We start from the raw sequence: 24,255 nt of genomic DNA, 5'->3' as shown, positions 1-24,255 counted from the left end.
CGACCATATATCCCAACCCAATCTAGTCCCACCTGTCAGCACCTGGCCCATATCCCTCCAAACCCTTCCTATTCATGTACCCATCCAGATGCCTCTTAAATGTTGTAATTGTACCAGCCTCCACCACTTCCTCCGGCAGCTCATTCCATACACACACCACCCTCTGTGTGAAAAACGTTGCCCCTTAGGTCCCTTTTATATCTTCCCCCCCTCACCCTAAACCTATGCCATCTAGTTCCGGACTCCCCCACCCCAGGGGAAATACTTTGTCTATTAATCCTATCCATGCCCCTGAAGATTTTATAAACCTCTGTAAGTTCACCCCTCAGTCTCCGACGCTCCAGGGAAAACAGCCCGAGCCTGTTCAGCCTATCCCTATAGCTCAAATCCTCCAACCCTGGCAACATCCTTGTAAATCTTTTCTGAACCCTTTCAAGTTTCACAACATCCTTCCAACAGGAAGATCAGAATTGCACGCAATATTCCAACAGTGGCCTAATCAATGTCCTGTACAGCCGCAACATAACCTCCCAACTCCTGTACTCAATACTCTGACCACTAAAGCAAAGTATACCAAATGCCTTATTCACTATCCTATCTACCTGTAACTCTTACTTTCAAAGGGCTATGAATCTACACTCCAAGGTCTCTTTGTTCAGCAACACTCCCTAGGACCTTACCATTAAATGTATAAGTCCTGCTAAGATTTGCTTTCTCGAAATGCAGCACCTCGCATTTATCTGAATTAAACTCCATCTGCCACTTCTCAGCCCATTGGTCCATCTAATCAAAATCCCGTTGTAATCTGAGGTAACACTTTGGTGTCCACTACATCTACAATTTTGGTGTCATCTCCAAACTTACTAACTATACCTCTTATCCTCACATCCAAATTGTTTATATAAATGACAAAAATTAGAGTTCCCAGCACCGATCCTTGTGGCACTTCACTGGTCACAGGCTTCCAGTTTGAAAAACAACCCTCCATCACCACCCTCTGTCTTGTACCTTTGAGCCAGTTCTGTATCCAAATGACTAGCTCTCCCTGTATTCCATGAGATCTAACCTCGCTCACCAGTCTCCCATGGGGAGCCTTACTGAAGTCCATATAGATCAGATCTACCACTCTGCCCTCAAAATGCTCTTTGTTACTTCTTCAAAAAGCTCAATCAAGTTTGTGAGATATGATTTCCCACCCACAAAGCCATGTTGACTATCCATAATCAGTCCTTGCCTTTCCAAATACATGTACATCCTGTCCCTCAGGATTCCATCCAACAACTTGCCCACCACCGACGTCAGGCTCACTGGTCTATAGTTCCCTGGCTTGTCCTTACCACCCTTCTTAAACTGTGGCACCACGTTAGCCAACCTCCAGTCTACCAGCACCTCACTGTGACAATCGATGATATAAATATCTCAGTAAGAGGCCCAGCAATCGCTTCTCTAGCTTCCCACAGAGTTCTAGGGTACACCTGATCAGGTCCTGGGGATTTATCTACTTTTATTTCAAGACATCCAGCACTTCCACGTCTGTAATATGGACATTTTTCATCTTTGGACTGTGGGAGGAAACCAGAGCACCCAGAACAGACACAGGGAGAATGTGCCAACTCCACACAGATAGCTGCCTGGGGTTGGAACCGAACCCAGGTCCCTGGCACTGTTAGGCAGCAGTGCTAACTACTGAGCCACCATGCTGTAAGGACATATCTTCAACCTGAACCTCAACAATGTGGTCATTAGAAATGTGACTCCAAAAAGTCAATAATCTGGACCATTATTATTACAGGATAATCATTCACCTGAACCCCAATAGTATGGTGATTATTATCACGAATCCTACTATGGATTAATCTGAGGCCCTGTAACAGTGATAACACGCACATATCTCACTGTAATATTGTGATCACCCAAAACTGCCAGAATGTTTTCTTGGAAAACATTATTAAATCTGTCAGACACAACTTGTTTCTAAAAATTCCTGTTCAATATCCTTACTAAAGCTTTTGTCCAGCACCAAGTAAAGATAATTTCTAAAACGTGTTGAACTAGATGTGGTAATTGGGAATATTATAGAAGTGAGTTGAGAACAAATTAGAATATTGGATGTTTCTCCCCATGCTTCTCATTTTCTGACCATTTATTGTGGTTATTTGACATTACCTGTCATTTCATTTGTGTTTTATTCTTCTGTTGTAGAAGTTTTAAAACTCTCGACCTGAACTCACTCAAAGCAACAATCATGGAGGTGAACTGGATGTTTTCCCCTGGTTCTAACGCAACGTGTTTCAAAAGAGTCCCAGCATATCAGATCCAGCTGTGTAGATTTCTACCTGGGCTACATTTCTAACCGAGAAAAATTGTGGAAAAGTAAGAATTGATACAACAGCAAAAAGGGTCCCAAGAGACAATACCTTCACATCAGGAAACTCAACTTCACCACATGATCTTGAATTTGGTCCCAGTTGATCTTGTAGGAAACAAGGAGTTGATCTCTGTCGGATTTGTATAGAATATTGTCATATCCCTCCATTATCCTCATGTGGAAGTGGTTTGTGGATATTATTAATTTCTTTGTCCTTATATAGCCATTAATGGGGATTGACAAGTTTTACAACTGAGAAACATCAAATATTTGGGTCATCACTTTTATTGAATCAACTTGGTGGGTGGCACGGTGGCACAGTGGTTAGTACTGCTGCCTCACAGCGCCAGTGACCCGGGTTCAATTCCCACCTCAGGCGACTGACTGTGTGGAGTTTGCACGTTCTCCCCGTGTCTGCGTGGGTTTCCTCCGCATGCTCCGGTTTCCTCCCACAGTCCAAAGATGTGCAGGGTCAGGTGAATTGGCCATGGGTAAATTGCCCGTAGTGTTAGGTAAGGGGTACATGTAGGGGTATGGGTGGGTTGCGCTTCGGCGGGTCGGTGTGGACTTGTTGGGCCGAAGGGCCTGTTTCCACACTGTAAGTAATCTAATCTAAACTGAGTGAGAATAAAGTCAAAATCATTACTTTGTGAGCACCAGATTGGTATTGATAATAACTCACTTACAAACAATTTGTTATCAGGAAAACACAAGAATGTAAACATGACTACATCCAATGATCTTAGAAACAGCAGCTTGAACACCGTCTCTCTCGCTGGCATCACTAAAGATTCAGCAGTTAGACCATGAGCAGAGATTGTAAAAACTAGTCTAACTCTCAAAAGTCAGAGGTTAAGGGATAATTTGATTTAAATGTTTAGGATTTTGAAGGGAGAGTAAACTCTCAAGGAGTTGTGAACAAGGGAATATTATCAGAGTCAGGATAGGGGTTCAGAAAGGTTCCTACACACAAATGATGCTCTGAGGCACAGGGCTGTCTCACACTACGTGGAGTAGATGAGAGCTCAGTGAATGATTTTAATCAGTGGTTGATAAGATTGTGTCTGATCGAAAGGATATCAAGGGCTATGAAGCCATGAAGAGGAGATATCTATTGGCTGTGGCCTTCCCTGAGTGACAGAGCACACGTTTGGGCGTCTATGACTCACCCGATCGTACATGTTGTAAATATCAATTCATTCAACACACAGTTCTCCCCAACACTGCCCCTTCCCCCTCCCTCGCAGCACTAGTGTGGAAAATTAATGGTTCTTACTAGCTGTGGAAGAACTCCCAAATGGAGCTCTGCTTGAGCTTGACTCATTCCAGGAAGATGGAGGCAGCCCTAGTGATATCAGAAATAACACAATCTTAAAATATAGATTATCACACCAGAGAACAGAACCAGAAACGTCGAGGTCAACACAACCTTCCCAGTCATTCTACTTTCATCTAAATCAAGTTTAGAGATCTGATCCTAATGTGAATCAATGTGAAAACATTCAGAAATGCAACCACAAATTGATTAAAATTAACCCACAGGGACAGAGATGCTCCTAACAAAATGTATTTATGATGGAAACACATTTCAATAAACCAAAATGAACGCTATTACCGAATGATTCAGCACAGGAGACCATTTAACCCATCATGCTAGTACTGGCTCCTTTGAAAAGCTGCTGTACTGATCTCACTCTTCTGGTTTCCCTGTAGCTCTGAAATTTATATGTCTCGGAATGATTTCTCTGATTCCTTTTTGAAAGTTCCTATTGACTCTGCTCCCCTCCACCCTCCTTTCCAGACAGTGGGCCCCAGTGCACTAGGGCTAGCCTTCTCCCCCCACTCTGGTATTTACGCCAATTATCCTGAGTGGAAATAACTCGACCCTGACTGTTCCGCTAAATTCCAGCTGTGAGAAGCATTGAATCAAATCCATAAAAATCAGGGCAACTGATGAATTTGTTCAGAACCAGCTGAAAGGGGCAGCTCCGAAATGTAACAATCAACTCAAATTGCAGAATAAATCTCCATCCTCACACTTCTCAGTGTCAAAGACTTCTTTGAACACAATGTCAGAGCAAATTACTGCAGATGTTGGAATCTATACAGAAAACAACAAATGCAGGAGATCACAGTGGGTCAGGCAGCATCCAGGGAGAGAGATCAGGCTAACATTTCGAGTCTGAATGATATAACTCTGATGAAGTTTCATAGAGTCATAGAGACGTACAGCACAGAAACAGACCTTTTGGTCCAACCCGTCCATGCCGACCAGATATCCCAACCCAATCTAGTCCCACCTGCCAGCACCCGGCCCATATCCCTCCAAACCCTTCCTATTCATATACCCATTCAAATGCCTCTTTAATGTTGCAATTGTACCAGCCTCCACCACATTCTCTGGCAGCTCATTCCATACACATACCACCCTCTGTGAAAAAGTTGCCCCGTGGGTCTCTTTTATATCTTTCCCCTCTCACCCTATAACTATACCATCTAATTCTGGACTCCCCCACCCCAGGGAAGAGACTTTGTCTATTTATCCTACCCATGCCCCTCATAATTTTGTAAACCTCTCTAAGGTCACCTCTCAGCCTCCGACGCTCCAGAGGATACAGCCCCAGCCTATTCAGCCTATCCCTGTAGTTCAAATCCTCCAACCCTGGCAACATCCTTGTAAATCTTTTCTGAACCTTTCAAGTTTCACAACATCCTTCCGATAGGAAGGAGACCAGAATTGCACGTAATATTCCAAAAGTGGCCTAACCAATGTCCTGTACAGCCGCAACATGACCTCCTAACTCCTGTACTCAATATTCTGACCAATAAGGGAAAACATACCAAACGCCTTCTTCACTATCCTATCTACCTGTGACTCCACTTTCAAGGAGCTATGAACCTGTACTCCAAGGTCTCTTTGTTCAGCAACACTCCCTAGGACCTTACCATTAAGTGTATAAGTTCTGCTAAGATTTGCTTTCCCAAAATGCAGCTCGCATTAAACTCCATCTGCCACTTCTCTGCCCATTTGCCCATCTGGTCCAGATCCTGTTGTAATCTGAGGTAACCCTCTTCTCTGTCCATTTCACCTCCAAGTTTGGTGTCACCTGCAAACTTACTAACTATGCTGTCTATGTTCACATGCAGATCATTTATGTAAATGATGAAACATAGCGGACCCAGCACCGATCCTTGTGGCACTCCACTGGTCACAGGCCTCCAGTCTGAAAAACAACCTTCAATCCACCACCCTCTGTCTTCTACCTTTGAGCCAGTTCTGTATCCAAATGGCTAGTTCTCCCAGTATTCTATGAGATCTAACCTTGCTAATCAGTCTCCCATGGGGAATCTTGTCGGGTGCCTTACTGAAGTCCATATAGATCACATCTACCGCTCTACCCTCATCAGTCCTCTTTGTTACTTCTTCAAAAAACTCAATCAAGTTTGAGAGACATGATTTCCCACGCACAAAGCCATGTTGACTATCCCGAATCAGTCCTTGCCTTTCCAAATACATGTACATCCTGTTCCTCAGGATTCCCTCCAACAACTTGCTCACCACCAAGGTCAGGCTCACCGGTCTATAGTTCCCTGGCTTGTCTTTACCGCCCTTCTTAAACAGTGGCACCATGTTTGCCAACCTCCAGTCTTCTGGCACCTCACCTGTGACTATCGATGATACAAATATCTCAGCAAGAAGCCCAGCAATTACTTTCCTAGCTTCCCACAGAGTTCTCGGGTACAGCTGATCGAGTCCTGGGAATTTATCCACTTTTGTGTATTTCAAGACATCCAGCACCTCCTCCTTTATAATATGGACATTTTTCAAGGTGTCACCATTTATTTCCATACATTCTTTATCTTCCATGTCCTTTTCCACAGTAAATACTGATGCAAAATACTTGTTTAGTGTCTCCTCATCTACTGTGGCTCCACACTAAGGCTGCCTTGCTGATCTTTGAGGGGCCCTATTTTCTGTCTAGTTACTCTTAATGTATTTATAAAAACCCTTTGGATTCTCCTTAATTCTATTTGCCAAAGCTATCTTATGTCCCCATTTTGCCCTCCTGATTTCCCTCTTAAGTATACTCCTACTGCCTTTATACTCTTCTAAGGATTCACTCGATCTATCCTGTCTATACCTGACATATGCTTCCTTCTTTTTCTTAACCAAAACCTCAATTTCTTTAGTCATCCAGCATTCCCTATACCTACCAGCCTTTGCTTTCACCCTAACAGGAATATAATTTCTCTGGATTCTTGTTATCTCATTCCTGAAGGCTTCCCATTTTCCAACCGTCTCTTTACCTGCGAACATCTGTCCCCAATTAAGTTTTGAAATTTCATGCCTGGTACCGTCAAAATTTACCTTGCTCCAATTTAAAATTTGAACTTTTAGATATGGTCTATCCTTTTCCATCACTATTTTAAAACTAATGGAATTTATGGTCGCTGGCCCCAAAGTGCTCCCCCACTGACACCTGCCTTATTTCCCAAGAGTAGGTCAAGTTTTGCACCTTCTCTAGTAGGTACATCCACATACTGAATCAGAAAATCCCCTACCATAATTACCCTATTATTCTTACAGATAACTGAGATTGTCTTACAAATTTGTTTCTCAATTTCCCACTGACTATTTGGGGGTCTATAATACAATCCCAATAAGGTGATCATCTCTTTCTTATTTCTCAATTCTACCCAAATACAGTGTGGCACGTTGGCTCAGTGGTTAGCACTGCTGCCTCACAGTACCAGGGTCCCAGGTACAATTCCAGCCTCGGGTGTCTGTGTAGAGTTTACACATTCTCCCCGTGTCTGCGTGGGTTTCCTCCGGGTGCTCCGGTTTCCTCCCACAATCCAAAAATGTGCAGTTCAGGTGAACTGGCCATGCTAAATTGCCTGTAGTGCTAGGTGCATTAGTTAGAGGGAAATGAGTCGGGGTGAGTTACTCTTCAGAGGGTCGTGTGGCCTTGTTGGACTGAAGGGCCTGTTTCCACACTGTGGGGAATTTAATCTAATGTCAAATAACTTCCCTGGATGTGTTTTCGGGAATATTCTCCCTAATACAGTAGTAATGCTATCCCTTATCAAAAATGCCACACCCCCTCCTCTCGTGCTCCCCTTTCCACCTAGAGTTGAAACATTAACTTGCTCTCTCCCCATGGATGCTGTCCGACCCATGTGATCTCCAGCATTTGTTGTTTTCAGTTCACTGCTTCCAAGTTGCCTGCACCCCTCACCCATCCTGTTGCTGGCTTTAATAGTGACGATAAGTCTACTGTGAAAACCCATCAGGTTCACTGATGCCCTTCAGGGAAGGAAAGTGCCATCCTCACCCAGTCTGGCCTATAGGTGACTCCAGACCCACAACGACATGGGTGACTCTGAAATAGTTGAGCGAGCCAATCAGTTTAAGGGCAATGAGGGATGGACAGGAGGGGGTCTTACAGTGATACCCACAGCCCATAAAGGACCAAAGATAAATCTGCTGATCACTGCGAGTGTACTTATTGCTGTAATAATATAATGTTTGTTTAACTATGGTTTTTGATATGGAAGTGTTAAGAACTCTTATGAAAATGGAAATTCTTCATTCATGCAAGTCATGTACAGGTGCAATAAGTAATTACATCGAACACACAGCACAGAAACAGAGCATTTGGCCCAACTAATCCATGTTAGTCCTTCCCTCTCACCCAGCAGTGGATCATCCTGTTTACACTGTATATTTGGAGCAGTTTCGACTCTGTGCTGACACTAACCTTGTGCAGGGATGACAGCGAGGCTTGTTTCCAAAGTCTCTCTCTACCTGCTGACCCTAGCTGACTCTTGCTGCTTCATCCTTTACTGCAGCTTTGAGGGAGAGGGAGAGAGGGCGAGGGAGAGGGAGGGGAGAGGAAGGGGGAGATGGAGAGGGGGAGGGAGGGGTAGAGGGAGAGGGGGAGGGAGAGAGGGAGGGGGAGGGAGAGGGAGAGAGGGAGAGGGAGGGGAGAGGGAGAGAGAGAGAGGGAGGCGAGAGGGAGAGGGAGAGAGGGGGAGAGGGTGAGTTGGAAGGAGGGGGAGGGAGTGGGAGAGGGAGAGGGAGGGGGAGGGGGAGGGAGAGGGAGAGTCCTTTTTTAGAACGCCTTTCACCATCTCAGGCCATTTCCAACATCTTCTCCATCCAACAAAGTAATTCCAAGGGTGGGAAACATTCCTGTCAGTTACACAATGTTTCACTATCACTACAGCTTTGAGTAAATCGTTCTTTCAATTATATGGGGAGCTTGGTCAGGCCGCACCTGGAGTACTGCGTGTGCAGTTTTGGTCTTCTTATTTCAGGAAAGATATTATTGTCATAGAGGGAGGGCACTGAAGGTTCCCCAGCCTTGATCCCGAGATGAAGGACTGTCTATACCAAATAGAGAGAGATTGGTCCATTGGAAGTTACAACACACTGAAAGGGATAGACGGGGTGGGTGTAGGTACGACGTTTAACCTGGTTGGGAACACTAGAAGCAGGGTCACAGTTTCAAAATAAAGTGAGTGCTACTAAGGTGTGAGAGAAGGAGAATGTTTTCACTCCGATGATTATGAATCTTTGGAATTCTCTACCACAGAAGGCTGTGGGGGCTCAGCGTTGAGTCAGAGATTGAGTCATTTCTGAATTACCAGCAGCATAATGGGTTATGGAGATGGAGTGAGTAAAAGGCACTGAAGTCTTTGATCAGTCAGAATTGTGTGACATGGGGCAGGCTCAATGAGTTGAATGGCCTATTCCTGTTTTTAAAACCCACAGTGCAATGTCAGAAACCATCCTGAGAAATCCTGGAATAAAGTGTGATCTTCAATGTGAAACAATCTGAAAACACACACACACACAGACACACACATGCACACAGAGATACACAGACATTCACACACACAAACACACACAGATAGACACAGGCACACAGACAACACAGGCACTCAGACACACACAAATACACACACACACAGATAGACACAGGCACACAGACAGACACATACACATACAGACACACATGCACATACACACAGATAGACACAGGCACACAGACAGATACAGGCACTCAGACACACACATACACACACACAGATATGTGCACACAGACACATATATAGACACAGACACACATGCACACACACACAGACAGATACAGGCACACAGACAGACACAGGCACTCACACAGACACACACACACACGCAGACATTTAGGGACACTTTGGAAAAAAGAATACAAGCATGGACTACTTTCTAAACGGTGAGAAAATTCGTAAAGCCAAAGTACAAAGGGATCTGGGAGTGCTAGTTGAGGATTCTCTGAAGGTAAACATGCAGGTTGAATCAGTGATTAAGAAAGCGAATGCAATGTTGTCATTTATCTCAAGAGGGTTGGAATATAAAAGCACCGTTGTGCTACTGAGACTTTATAAAGCTCTGGTTAGGCCCCATTTGGAGTACTGTGTCCAGTTTTGGTCCCCACACCTCAGGAAGGACATACTGGCACTGGAGCGTGTCCAGCGGAGATTCACACGGATGATCCCTGGAATGGTAGGTCTAACATACGAGGAACGGCTGAGGATCCTGGGATTGTACTCATTGGAGTTTAGAAGATTAAGGGGCGATCTAATAGAAACTTACAAGATAATACATGGCTTGGAGAGGGTGGACGCTAGGAAATTTTTTCCGTTAGGCGAGGAGACTAGGACCCGTGGACACAGCCTTAGAATTAGAAGGGTTAAATGCAGAACAGAAATGCGGAGACATTTCTTCAGCCAGAGAGTGGTGGGCCTGTGGAATTCATTGCCGCAGAGTGCAGTTGAGGCTGGGACGCTAAATGTCTTCAAGGCAGAGATTGACAAATTCTTGATGTCACAAGGAATTAAGGGCTACGGGGAGAATGCGGGTAAGTGGAGTAGAAATGCCCATCAGCTATGATTGAATGGCGGAGTGGACTCGACATACATACAGACGTAGACATACATACACAGACATGCATACATAGGCATACAGACACACACACAGACACGTGCACACATACACACGTGCACATGCACACATGTGAACACACAGACATGTGTACACATATGCAGACTTCCAAGCACAGGCATGTATACACACGTAGACACACACACATACATTTCCATGCATACATAGACATATACACACACACACAGGCAAAGACACAGACTCAGACACAAACACTGAGAATGTTCAGATTCTACAGGTCTGCAGGTTTATTACCTGCTCCAGACAGACCTGTTATCACAGACCATTGTGAATCTCCTTTAGTGTTTTACCAACACACACAGGCTGAAGCACTTCATCCTCTGCAGAAAGTCATCTGGTGAGAGCTCAGATGCAAACAGCATATCTAGACGCCATCAAAAACTCCAAGAAATCCCAATGGGGAATTCAGGAGAAAGATCGCCACCCAGAAAGTGGGTGGTTAAAGAGAACAGTTTGAAAATATTTCAGGAGAAGCTGCAGGAACAGATGAGGGAATAGAAGGTTATAATGATAGCTGTAACTGAGGAAAGGTGGGAGGAGTGGAGTGGAGGATAACAATGCCAAATGGCCTGTGCCTGTACTATATCTTCTACAGGATCCTGTATAATTGTTGTATGAGTTTTAGTGTCAATGTAATGCCAGGCCTATGGCCCAGTGATTGGCCGATCAAATCAAACAGCACTCTCCTTTCACGGTTTGAAAATGCACAGTACAGTCTGTACCCAACAGCAGGTAAACTATCTGCTATTCGATGTGATTCCACAATGCAGCAAGTGCTGAATAATGCTGAGTGTGCTGATAGTTACACCAACAATTAATTGAAGATAATCAGCCAAGCTCAATCAAGGGGCATGTATTCATACAGAAGGGTCTTTTTATTTCAAGCAGCAGGTGTAATTTCAAGAGTTGCTCATTTCTGGAGATACCTAAGGCACTGGGGGTGCCTATCATGTCCCCTTTTAGCCAGCCTATCAAAATCTTGTTCAATCGTGTCACACAAAGTGTTGTGATTGTTTGAAATTTGGAATTCTTGCATTGGTCCTGACCAGTGTCTGACAAAATATTTCAGTGAATGACCTTTCGTTTTACCAAGATCCAAGTTAGGGAATGCCAGGCCCTGAACTTACCAGCCGTGGGTGTCCCAGTTACAGGATGGGCTGTGGAATCAGAAGGTACTCTGGTCTTCTTCAAGGTGGATAAGGATGGAAGCTCTGAACTTGCTGGTGTCACTGATGGACTGAGGCTTCCTCCTATGACAGAGAACACAGTAACAATGGCATCGGCTGCAATGCTTTATCCCATTCATCTTCAACCTAATGCAATAACTTCAAAGACCATTTCTAAAGACAGGTTAATCTTGGCCGTAATTGATTAATTGTCCCTTACTGAGGGACACATGGATTTATGTTTGGGACGTCCACAAATCAGTTCCTCACTCCTTCACTTGGGCAAAGTGAGGAGGGGATTTACTGGAACTAAATCAGGAATGAGGGTTTTCAGTCCCGGGGAGAGACTACAGGAGCTGGGATTGTTCTCCTGAAAGTAAAGGTAGTTTTAACTGATGTTATCAAAATGATGGAGTATTGATGTTTATAAATAAGGAGAAACATTTCCCTGAGGCAATGGGGGAGCTGGGAGGACACAGATAGAAGAGAATTAACAAACAGCCCAGAAATAGGGGAATGAGGAGAATTCTTTTAACGCAGTGAATTGTCCTGATCAGGAAGGCACCACCTGGCAGGGTGGTGGAAGCAGATTCAGTAATAACTTTCACAAAGGAATTGAATAAATATTTAAAATGTAAAGCTTGCAGGATCAAGGGAAACGAAGAGAGAGTGGAGCTGATTGGATAGATCCTGCAAAGAGCCAGTACAGATCCAATAGGCCAAGTGTTCTGGGTTTTGAGCTGGGAGACTCCGAACCAGCAGATGGAGCACCCTGTGCACATTTACCTTCCCACTGCCTGCATTTTAAATGGATTCAGGAAAACATCAGTTAAATGGAAGCTGTAAAGCTGACCTGGGAGCTCCGGCTGAGAATCGAATAACGTTAGAAAAATAGCAGGAACGCCAGCAGAGTCTCTCTGGGCTGACCCAACCCCTGTCACTCTTTTCATAACACACCATGGAATGCTTTTAAGTTCGAGCAATGCAGGAATGGAGGGTAAATGCAGGAAGCCAAGCCTTAGAGTGAGAACAATGTGAGGTACAGAGAGAGAGAGATCATGTGGGTGTGTGTGAGAAAGAGACAGAGAGACAGACAGACAGAGAGAGCCAGACAAACAGACAGAGACAGACAGGCAGAGAAACAGATAGACAGACAGAAATAGATAGGCAGAGAAACAGACAGACAGAGACAGACAGGCAAAGAAACAGATAGACATACAAAGACAGACAGGCAGGCAGAAAGAGAGACAGACAGACAGACAGAGACAAACAGGCAAGGGACAAACAGACAGAGAGACACAGTGAGCGACTGAGTTAGACAGATAAAGAGAGAGATTTGAATTTCTACAACACCTTTCATTGTCTCAGGACATCAACAAAAGCATTTTTGAGCCAAATGTGTCTTTTTGTTGAAGAATAGACAAAGTTAGAATGTACAAATGCAGTGGTCAATATGTGCACAGCATGATCCCACAAACAATAATGGGAGCAAACAAGGGACTTCCATGTGTTGAGGAATAGGCAGGAAAGTGGGATTGATGTACACTGTGCTCATCACAGACAGACATCAGGTGATCAAACGCAGTGACACTGTGAGATGGAACATTTGGATGAACCAAGTTCTTGTCCTTGGAAATCTTGCCAGCTCATTTTCATCCACGAGAGAGCACCAACAGAAACATTTACATTTTGTAAGGTTAACATTTTCTCATTTATTCCCTGGCTATCAACCCATCACAGTGGAATGGGCTGAGAAAGGCAGGTTATGTTACAGAGTGTGTGGGTGTAATCTCAACCGTGCTGACTGCCTCATGTTCTTTGCTCACCAATCATTCGTTATTCATTGAAGCATGGGCTGATCGTGTTAAATTGTTAAATAAACGCAAAGCCACTTTGGAACACAGAACCACAGAGTGGCTACAGCACGGAGGGCGGACCTTTGGCCCATTATGTCTGTGCTGGCTCTCTACAAGTGTATCTCGGCAAATTCCACTCCTCCAGCTTCTCCCTGTAGCTCAGCACATGCCCATATTTCTCCAATTCCCCACCGAAAGCCTCGACGGAATCTGGTCCAATGCAAATGGAGTCCGGGACCGAACACCAAACCACAGGTGGTTTCTGGGTCTCAATCCCTCCACCAATGGAAACAGTGTCTCGCTCAAGCCCTCATGTTCTGTGAGTTAGCACTTGTTAACCAATGTTAACCAGTTACTAGCTGTTTGTCTTTTTGCCCGCACACTGGTTACTAACCATTACCATGTGTTGTCCTGTGATCAGGAATTAAGTTGCTTGCCTTGGCTTCGGGCTTATCTGGTGATGGTGATTGTTTGGTGGATTCTCCCAGAATACACACAGCTCCACATTGGTTACTGTCCTTACTAACCAGGAACTCTTTCACATACGTCAGTGAGAGAGATCAGTACATCATACCCCACTAAAAGGAGGCTATTCCATCCTTTCAGCCTGTACCAACTCCTTGAACAATCTATCCAATTGGTTCCATTCCTCACTGCTCAGGCTGTCAATTCCAGATCATAACCACTGTTTCCCCAGCCCCACCACTTCCCTCCTCTTTCTCTGGGACTGGGATCCCCAGTTTGTGGGCGGCACGGTGGCACAGTGGTTAGCACTGCTGCCTCACAGCACCTGAGACCCGGGTTCAATTCACGCCTCAGGCGACTAACTGTGTGGAGTTTGCACGTTCTCCCCGTGTCTGCGTGGGTTTCCTCCGGGTGCTCCGGTTTCCTCCCACAGTCCAAAGATGTGCAGGTCAGGTGAATTGGCCATGCTAAATTGCCCGTAGTATTAGGTAAAAAGGGGTACATGTAGGGGTATGGGTGGGTGGCAGGTCGGTGTGGACTTGTTGGGCCGAAGGGCCTGTTTCCACACTGTAAGTAATCTAATCTAATCTGGGTGTAACCGATAGAGACGGGGATTAGAGAGGTGAGCAAGGGCAAGTTATAAACAAACTTCTCAATTTCCCTGGCAGCCAATCACAATACAGCAACGGTTTGAGGAAATAACTCATTCCAACATTCTGCTGGTCATTTAGGCGTGGGGCCGTAGCTGGCTGAGACACTGAGGGCCACATCCTGGGTAAGAATAAACATACCGACAGGCTCCTGCTCACCTCTCCCCATAGCTCCTTACATGGCTCAGAGTTTGACAACGTTCTTACAAAATCTCTTGAGATGCGTTACCTTGAGGGTTTATGAAAATATAACCAATTGCTGTCTGAATGGATTAGATTACTTACAGTGTGGAAACAGGCCCTTCGGCCCAACAAGTCCACACTGACCCTCCGAAGAGCAACCCACCCAGACCCATTCCCCAGCCTTTGATGTGTTACTTAAATCATAGACAGTACAGCACAGAATGAGGTCATAATCCCAACGGTGTGGGAGCAGGCCATTTGACCTATCAAGTTCACACTAACCCTCCAAAGAGCATCCCACCCAGACTCACTCCCCCAACCCTGCAGTTCCCATGGCTAACCCACCGAGTCTACGCATCCCTGGACACCATGGGGCAATTTCCCATGGCCAATCCACCCTAACCTGCACATCTTTGGACTGTGAGAGGAAACCCACGCAGACACAGGGAGAATGTGCAAACAGTCACCCGAGGCTGGAATCGAACCAGGGACCCTGGTGCTGTGAGGTAGCAGTGCTCACCACTGAGCCCCATCGTGACTTTACCATCTCTGTGAAGGAGTTGTACACTTAGACCCACCTCACAGCTGTCTTCCCCAGGTCAATATTGGATTCAAATGGATTCCTTGATGGAAGACAAACAGATGATGAGAAATCTGACCAGTGGCCAAGAGAACTAATGTTACTGATGCAGGAAATGTTAAGAATGAGAGTTTACAGAGATACCAGAGTGGGGCTGGGTCAGGAAGGCAGCTCGATTCAGTAAATGTTTGATCATTCTGTGATCAGAGCTCAGTAAAGCCTTGCACCAGGTAAGATCCTCTGCTTTGTCACTGAAAACAGGAAACAGTCACTTCCCAGTGAATTATCAGCCTCACCCTCACCACATGAGCTGGGGTTAGTAGGGAATCATTAACTAGCAAACACACCTTCAACTACTTCTAAAGAAAAATCAGACTTGCATTTCTGTAGGAACTTCCACAGCCATCAGAAATCTCCAAAGTGATGACAGCCAAGGCACTCCGCTTTTGCAATGTAGGAAACAGCATCCAATTTATGCACAGCAAGATCCCACTAATATATCAATGACTTGGAGGAAGGAAGCCATGCACTGCAGCCAAATTCACAGATGACACAAAAATAGTTTGGAAGGCAGATTGTAGGAGGAATACAAATAGTTTATAGAGAGATATTATTAGATCAAGTGAGTGGGCAAAATGTTGGCAAATGGAGTATAATGTGGGGAAAAATGAGGTTGTTCATTTTGGAAGGGAGAACAAAACAACAGAATATTATTTAAATGGAGAGAAATTACAGAACACAGCCACACAAAGGAACTTAAGGGGAGGTTGTACATGAAACACAGAAAATGTGCACACAGGGACAACAGGGAATCAGGAAGGGCGGTGGGAGTGGTGGCCCTTGTATGAAGGACGTTGCCAAGAGTAAGGAGGTCTGCACAAGGAGCTGGGGAGACCACGTTGGGAGTAATGAGAGCAGGTTTGGTCCATTATTTAAGGAAATGTATCACTTCGTTGGAGGCCATTCAGAGAAAGTTCATGAGGATGTTCCCTGGGATGGAGGGATCGTCTTATAGGCAAAGATTAAACAGGTTGGAACTCTACTCACTGAAGTTTGAGAAGAATGAGAGGTGATCTCATTGAAACGTGTCGGATTCTGAAGGGGCTGGACAGAGTCATTACTGAGAAGATGTTCCCCCTCACGGGAGAGTCTGGGACCAGAGGGTACAGTCTCAGAATAGAGGGGCACCAATTTAAGGCTGAGATGGTGAGGAATTTCTTCTTCCAGAGGGTGAGAGTCTTTGGAACTCCTTACCACAGAGAGCTGTGGGGGCAGCGTCCCTGAGTTTATTTAAGGCTGAGATAGATTCTTGATCAGTCAGGGAATTGAGTATTCCAGGGAAGATGCAGGATACTGGACGTGAGAAATATTAGATGCTCCTATTGAATGGCGGATTAGGTTTGAGGGGCTGAATGGCTACTGCTATCCCTATTTCCTATGCTTCTACAAATAACACTTAGATCATCTGCGAGTGATAACAGGTGAGAAATCATTATTGGTCACAACACCAGAGGGAACTCCCCGGGCTCTTCCCTAAAACAGCTCCGAAGATTCTATCTGAGAGGGTAGACCCAATCTCTGTTTAATGTCTCATAATGTCCCTCAGCACTGACCCTCTGACAGAGTGGCACTCCCTCAGCACTGACCCTTCGACAGTGCAGCACTCCCTCAGCACTGACCCTCCGACAGTGTGGCGCTCCCTCAGCACTGACTCTTCGACAGTGCGGCACTCCCTCAGCACTGACCCTTCGACAGTGCGGCACTCACTCAGCACTGACCCTCCGACAGTGCAGCACTCCCTCAGCACTGACCCTCCGACAGTGTGGCAGTTCCTCAGCACTGACCCTTCAACAGTGCGGTGCTCACTCAGCACTGACCCTCCGACAGTGCGGCACTCCCTCAGCACTGACCCTCTGATGGTGCGGCATTCCCTCAGCACTGACCCTCTGACAGTGCGGCGCTCCCTCAGCACTGACCCTTCGACAGTGTAGCACTCCCTCAGTACTGACCCTCAGATAGTGCGGCACTCCCTCAGCACTGACCCTCTGACAATGCGGCACTCCCTCAGCACTGACCTTCCAATAGTGCAGCACTCCCTCAGCACTGACTCTCCGACAGTGTGGCATTCCCTCAGCACTAACCCTCTGACAGTGCGGCACTCCCTCAGCACTGACCCTTTGACAGTGTAGCACTCCCTCAATACTGACCCTCCAACAATGCAGCACTCCCTCAGCACTGACCCTCCGTCAGTGCGGCGCTCCCTCAGCACTGACCCTCCGACAGTGCGGCATTCCCTCAGCACTGACCCTTCGACAGTGTGGCACTCCCTCAGCACTGATCCGCCGACAGTGCGGCACTCTCTCAGCACTGACGCTTCGACAGTGCGACACTCCCTCAGCACTGACCCTCTGACAGTGCAGCGCTCCCTCAGCACTGACCCTCTGACAGTGCGCACCCCCTCAGCACTGACCAACCGACACTGCGGCACTCCCTCAGTACTGACCATCCGACAGTGCAGTGCACCCTCAGCACTGACCTTCTGACAGTGTGGCACTCCCTCAGCACTGACCTTCTGATAGTGTGGCACTCCCTCAGCACTGACCTGACGACAATGCAGCACTTCCTCAGCACTGACCCTCCAACAGTGTGGCGCTCCCTCAGTATTGACCCTCCGACAGTGCAGTGCTCCCTCAGCATTGACCCTTCGACAGTGCAGCACTCACTCAGCACTGACCCTCTGACAGTGCGGCACTCCCTCAGCCCTGACCCTCCGACAGTGCAGCGCTCCCTCAGCACTGACCCGCCGACAGTGCCCACTCCCTCAGCACTGACTCTCCGACAGTGCGGCCCTACCTCTGCACTTGCCCTCTGACAGTGCGACACTCCCTCAGCACTGACCCTCTGACAGTGCAGCACTCCCTCAGCACTGAACCTCTGACAGTGTGGCACTCCCTCAGCACTGACCCTCTGACAGTGCGGCACTCCCTCAGCACTGACATTCCGACAGTGCGGTGCTCTCTCAGCACTGACCCTCTGACAGCGAAGCACTCCCTCAGCACTGACCCTCTGACAGTGCGGCACTCCCTCAGCACTGACCCTCTGACAGTGCGGCACTCCCTCAGCACTGAACCTCTGACAGTGCGGCACTCCCTCAGCACTGACCCTTTGACAGTGTGGCGCTCCCTCAGCACTGACCCTCTGACAGTGCGGCACTCCCTCAGCACTGACCCTTCGACAGTGTGGCGCTCCCTCAGCACTGACACTCTGACAGTGTGGCGCTCCCTCAGCACTGACCCTCCAACAGCGCAGCACTCCCTCAGCACTGACCCTCCGTCAGTGCGGCGCTCCCTCAGCACTGACCCTTCGACAGTGCAGCACTAACCCTCCGACAGTGTTGCACTCCCTCAGCACTGGCCCTCCGACAGTGTGGCACTCCCTCAGCACTGACCTGCTGACAGTGCGGCATTCCCTCAGCACTGACCCTTCGACAGTGTGGCACTCCCTCAGCACTGACCCTCTGACAGTGCGGCACTCTCTCAGCACTGACGCTTCGACAGTGCGACACTCCCTCAGCACTGACCCTCTGACAGTGCGCACCCCCTCAGCACTGACCCTCTGACAGTGCAGCACTCCCTCAGCACTGACCAACCGACACTGCGGCACTCCCTCAGTACTGACCATCCGACAGTGCAGTGCACCCTCAGCACTGACCTTCTGACAGTGTGGCACTCCCTCAGCACTGACCTTCTGATAGTGTGGCACTCCCTCAGCACTGACCTGACGACAATGCAGCACTTCCTCAGCACTGACCCTCCAACAGTGTGGCGCTCCCTCAGTATTGACCCTCCGACAGTGCAGTGCTCCCTCAGCATTGACCCTTCGACAGTGCAGCACTCACTCAGCACTGACCCTCTGACAGTGCGGCACTCACTCAGCACTGACCCTCTGACAGTGCAGCGCTCCCTCAGCACTGACCCTTCAACAGTGAGCGCTCCCGCAGCGCTGACCCTCTGACAGTGTGGCACTCCCTCAGCACTGACCCTCTGACAGTGCGGCACTCCCTCAGCCCTGACCCTCCGACAGTCCAGCGCTCCCTCTGCACTGACCCGCCGACAGTGCCCACTCCCTCAGCACTGACTCTCCAACAGTGCGGCCCTACCTCTGCACTTGCCCTCTGACAGTGCGACACTCCCTCAGCACTGACCCTCTGACAGTGCGGCACTCCCTCAGCACTGAACCTCTGACAGTGTGGCACTCCCTCAGCACTGACCCTCTGACAGTGCGGCACTCCCTCAGCACTGACCCTCTGACAGCGTAGCACTCCCTCAGCACTGACCCTCTGACAGTGCCGCACTCCCTCAGCACTGACCCTCTGACAGTGCAGCACTCCCTCAGCACTGACACTCCGACAGTGCGGCACTCCCTCAGCACTGACCCTCCGACAGTGCCGCACTCCCTCAGCACTGACCCTCCGACAGTGCCGCACTCCCTCAGCACTGACCCTCTGACAGCGTAGCACTCCCTCAGCACTGACCCTCTGACAGTGCCGCACTCCCTCAGCACTGACCCTCTGACAGTGCAGCACTCCCTCAGCACTGACCCTCTGACAGTGCGGCACTCCCTCAGCACTGAACCTCTGACAGTGTGGCACTCCCTCAGCACTGACCCTCTGACAGTGCGGCACTCCCTCAGCACTGACCCTTTGACAGTGTGGCGCTCCCTCAGCACTGACCCTCTGACAGTGCGGCACTCCCTCAGCACTGACCCTTCGACAGTGTGGCGCTCCCTCAGCCCTGACCCTCTGACAGTGCGGCACTCCCTCAGCACTGACCCTTCGACAGTGTGGCGCTCCCTCAGCACTGACCCTCTGACAGTGCGGCACTCCCTCAGCACTGACCCTTTGACAGTGTGGCGCTCCCTCAGCACTGACCCTCTGACAGTGCGGCACTCCCTCAGCACTGACCCTTCGACAGTGTGGCGCTCCCTCAGCACTGACCCTCTGACAGTGAGTCACTCCCTCAGCACTGACCCTCCGACAGAGTTGCAGGTAAGAAAATAGTAAGGTTAAACCAAGCGAGAATTATTTTCAAAGCCCGAACATAGGTTTGATGGGCCAAATGATCTCATTCTCTGCAGCAAAATCCTACGATTGAATTCTTTTGTTCTCCAACTTGTCTAATATTCTTTTTTGGATCTTTCACGTTGACAGATGTCTGTGAGAAATGTTTGCTTGATCCTGATTGCATTGTGCCCCATACCTTCCAACAGATTTGAAACTGCCTCTTGTCTTTGGTTGTTTTGAGTGGGTTAACCAACAGAACTGAAATCAGATCACATCTCCCACATTCTCTCACATCTGTCCCTGATTACTCTTCATCCACAAATATCATATTGTCTGCAATACCTGCACATCACAACCTTTTACATGACTCATCCTTGTTCTGAGGGGGTGGTTCAAACTCCGTCCCACACATTCTTGGGTAAAACTGCAAAATCTCAGCAAAGGTTGCCAGCAGCTGAACCCAGCCCTGGCTACTGCAGGATAACTCAATCACATTAACGGTAGGTTAGGGAGTAAGCCAGGTGAGGGGTTTTGTAGAGAAATGTGTCTGGACACGTATTCCCAAAGTGATGAACTTGTCCAACCATAACAAGCAGGTTTTGTTGACAGGTGCCAACGCAAAACTCTGGGCGACAGAAGAGCATTTCAAAGCCTCAACAAAAGTCATGTCATCAGCCAACTGCCATTTGACATTAATGATTAAATCAATGATTTTGCCTCTAGGTAAGAAAAGTAAACAAAGACGGACTGGGGTTGTTGGGCTTGTTGTGTTTGTGCCCTCCCATTGACTGGTTCATTTACGGACTGATGTGATGTAGTATGCTGTGGAGGTGCTGGTGTTGCACTGAGGTGGACAAAGTTAAAAATCAGGTGAAAGTGAGGACTACAGATGCTGGAGATTAGAGTCGAGAATGTAGTGCTTCTGAATCTAGGCAGCTTCTGAGGAGCAGGAGAATCAATGTTTCGGGCAAAAGCCCTTCATCAGGAATGAAGCTGGGAGTCTCGGGGTGGGGGGGGGGGGGGCGGGGGGTGGAGAGATAAATGGGAGGGATTGTGGCTAGGGCAATGGTAGCTAAGAGTGTGATAGGTGGGGGTAAAGGTGATAGGTCAGGGGGAAGGGTGGAGTGGATAGGTGGGAAGGAAGATGGACAGGTGGGACAGGTCATGGGGACGGTGCTGAGCTGGAAGGTTGGAACTGGGATAAGGTGGGGGGAGGAGAAATGAGGAAACTGGTGAAGTCCACATTGATGCCCTGGGGTTGGAGGGTCCCGAGGTGAAAGATGAGGTATTCTTCCTCCAGGCAGCGGGTGGTTAGGGAGTGGTGATGGAGGAGGCCCAGGACCTGCCTGTCCTTGGCGGAGTGGGAGGGGGAGTTGAAGTGTTTTCCACGTTGATGCCATGGGGTTGGAGGGTGCCATTAAACATCACCCAACACCAGGTTATAGTCCAACAAGTTTATTTGGAAGCACTGTACTAGCTTTCAGAGTGCTGCTCCTTCAGGTAGCTGTCTGATGAAGGAACAACGCTATGAAAGCCTTTACTTCCAAACAAACCTGTTGGACTGTAACCTGGTGTTGGGTGATCTGGTATGTGCGAAGGCAGACTGTCCTGCTCTCTCAAGAAGAGGTTTGTGGAGTACTCTAAACAAGTTGTATTTTATTGCATTTCTGCGGCAATTACAGGTTATCACCGACTTGACCTTCTGACAAAGACCACTGGGAGGAGTTTGCCTCAGGCCAGCCTCCTGTTAGATATTACTTTAGTCTCTCACTGAGTGTTCACCATGTTATCACAGATGGCAGCAATGGACTGCACTCAATTGAATATTAACCCTTTCAAATCCTTCCAGACAACAGGGCTGCTCAGTTTTCCTACAGAAAGGAGCAAAGTGGAAGCAGATAGATCGTTTTGTAAAACTTTATAAATCATTAGGAAAGGGAACATTACCAGAGATGTTACAAACGGCTGAAGTTATTTCTATCTTTTTAAAGACAGGTAGAATGAGTGGAAAGAGTAATGCAGCAGTTTGTTTCATGTTAATCATCGGAAAGATAATGGAAAATTTACTCAAAGATCCAGTAGAAACTCAAAATGTAATTTAGTAATTAGTGCGGATTTCAAAAGGGAAAGTTGTACGTTACCAAAAATAAGAAAAAGAATGAACAGAAAGGGTAGTTAGGGTAATATAGTAAATGTAATATATTTGGATTTTCGAAAGGAATAATTTCTTGCCTGAGCTCATATGGAAGTGAGAACAAAGAATAGGCTGCAGAGGAAGCTCCCAGTAAAACAGAATACAGTCGCTGTGAATCAGACAGGTGCCTTTAAGGGGAAGCTGGGGAGATGGACTGAGTGGAAGAGTAATCAGCAGTGAGGTTGGGTAGTCTGGTTAAATGCAGTGGATACAATATCAGCATCATGCAGGTGGATGTACGTTAGGCTGGTATATTCAAATTTGAAAGATACTCAATTTCAAGATCACGGCAGGAAACAGTGAGCACAGGGGTCTGATGGCCTGAACAGAGTTCTGTGATTTACTACAGCATGATTCGATCACAGCTGCCCACCAGACGCTGTCAGATAAATTACTGCAGATAATCTATCTCCATCGATATCTCAACCACTGATTGTGTAACATAATACCTGGAACATGTTCAATCTCCCAATCACTTCACCCAGAACAACAGATTAAACTTCCACATTTCCAATTTGCTCCACACTGACCAATGAGGGGAACAGAGATGTCTTTTCCAGTGGGTATCCTCCTGGGACCACTCACTGTTGGGAGATCCAGGCGATGTGATTCCTGAAGAAGGCAGGACAATCCAGAGATGGGAAAATCGACACCCACACCTCCCCAAGCCCCCATCAAATCCCCAATAACTCTTGACTCCACACAATGTAAGTGACCAAGAGAAATTTCATTGTCTCTGCCATCTCTGACTGTGCCTCGCACCTTTCAAAACACGGATTGGGTCAGTCCTGGTTCAATGGAAAACCATCTCACTCTCCAACTGAACAAACTCGCCCCAACCTTCAGGGTCCTCTCCAATATCATAGGGTCAGCGCTGAGAGAGTGCCACACTGTCGGAGGGTCAGCGCTGAGGGAGTGCTGCACTGTCAGAAGGTCAGTGCTGAGGGAGCACCGCACTGTCGGAGAGTCAGTGCTGAGGGAGTGCCGCACTGTCAGAGGGTCAGTGCTGAGGGAGCACCGCACTGTCGGAGTGTCAGTGCTGAGGGAGTGCCGCACTGTCGGAGGGTCAGTGCTGAGGGAGTGCCGCACTGTCGGAGGGTCAGTGCTGAGGGAGTGCCGCACTGTCAGCGGTTCAGTGCTGAGGGAGTGCCGCACTGTCGGAGGGTCAGTGCTGAGGGAGTGCCGCACTGTCAGAAGGTCAGTGCTGAGGGAGCACCGCACTGTCGGAGTGTCAGTGCTGAGGGAGTGCCGCACTGTCAGAGGGTCAGTGCTAGGGAGTGCCGCACTGTCAGAGGGTCAGTGCTAGGGAGTGCCGCACTGTCAGAAGGTCAGTGCTGAGGGAGCACCGCACTGTCGGAGTGTCAGTGCTGAGGGAGTGCCGCACTGTCGGAGGGTCAGTGCTGAGGGAGTGCCGCACTGTCAGAAGGTCAGTGCTGAGGGAGCACCGCACTGTCGGAGTGTCAGTGCTGAGGGAGTGCCACACTGTCAGAGGGTCAGTGCTGAGGGAGTGCCACACTGTCAGCGGTTCAGTGCTGAGGGAGTGCCGCACTGTCAGAGGGTCAGTGCTGAGGGAGCACCGCACTGTCGGAGGGTCAGTGCTGAGGGAGTGCCGCACTGTTGGAGGGTCAGTGCTGAGGGAGTGCCGCACTGTCAGAGGGTCAGTGCTGAGGGAGTGCCGCACTGTCGGAGGGTCAGTGCTGAGGGAGTGCCGCACTGTTGG

General features: G+C 48.0%; 1 protein-coding gene and 1 long non-coding RNA gene across 2 annotated transcripts in view; one reads left to right on the top strand and one right to left on the bottom strand.

Moving 5' to 3' along the window:
* Positions 1-3,285, top strand: part of LOC122539541 (uncharacterized) — a 116,874-nt gene extending 113,589 nt beyond the window's left edge. The window contains exon 5 of the long non-coding RNA XR_015753295.1: positions 2,203-3,285. This is a non-coding gene — a long non-coding RNA (uncharacterized LOC122539541). The remainder of the gene's footprint in view (positions 1-2,202) is intronic.
* LOC122539537 (uncharacterized) overlaps positions 1-24,255 on the bottom strand; it is a 42,141-nt gene that overhangs the window by 12,549 nt on the left and 5,337 nt on the right. Inside the window, exons 2-3 of the mRNA XM_043674502.2 lie at positions 11,507-11,629; positions 3,645-3,713 (exon numbers count right to left, since the gene is read on the bottom strand). Coding sequence (XP_043530437.2) covers positions 3,645-3,713; positions 11,507-11,629 — 192 coding nt within the window. The remainder of the gene's footprint in view (positions 1-3,644; positions 3,714-11,506; positions 11,630-24,255) is intronic.

The sequence above is a fragment of the Chiloscyllium plagiosum genome, unplaced genomic scaffold, assembly GCF_037043375.1.
Source record: "Chiloscyllium plagiosum isolate Xiang-an unplaced genomic scaffold, Cpla_swu_hap1 HiC_scaffold_36, whole genome shotgun sequence".
NCBI lineage: Eukaryota > Metazoa > Chordata > Chondrichthyes > Orectolobiformes > Hemiscylliidae > Chiloscyllium > Chiloscyllium plagiosum.
Note: the sequence above shows the minus strand (reverse complement) of the source record. Positions and strands in the feature narration are given on the sequence as shown.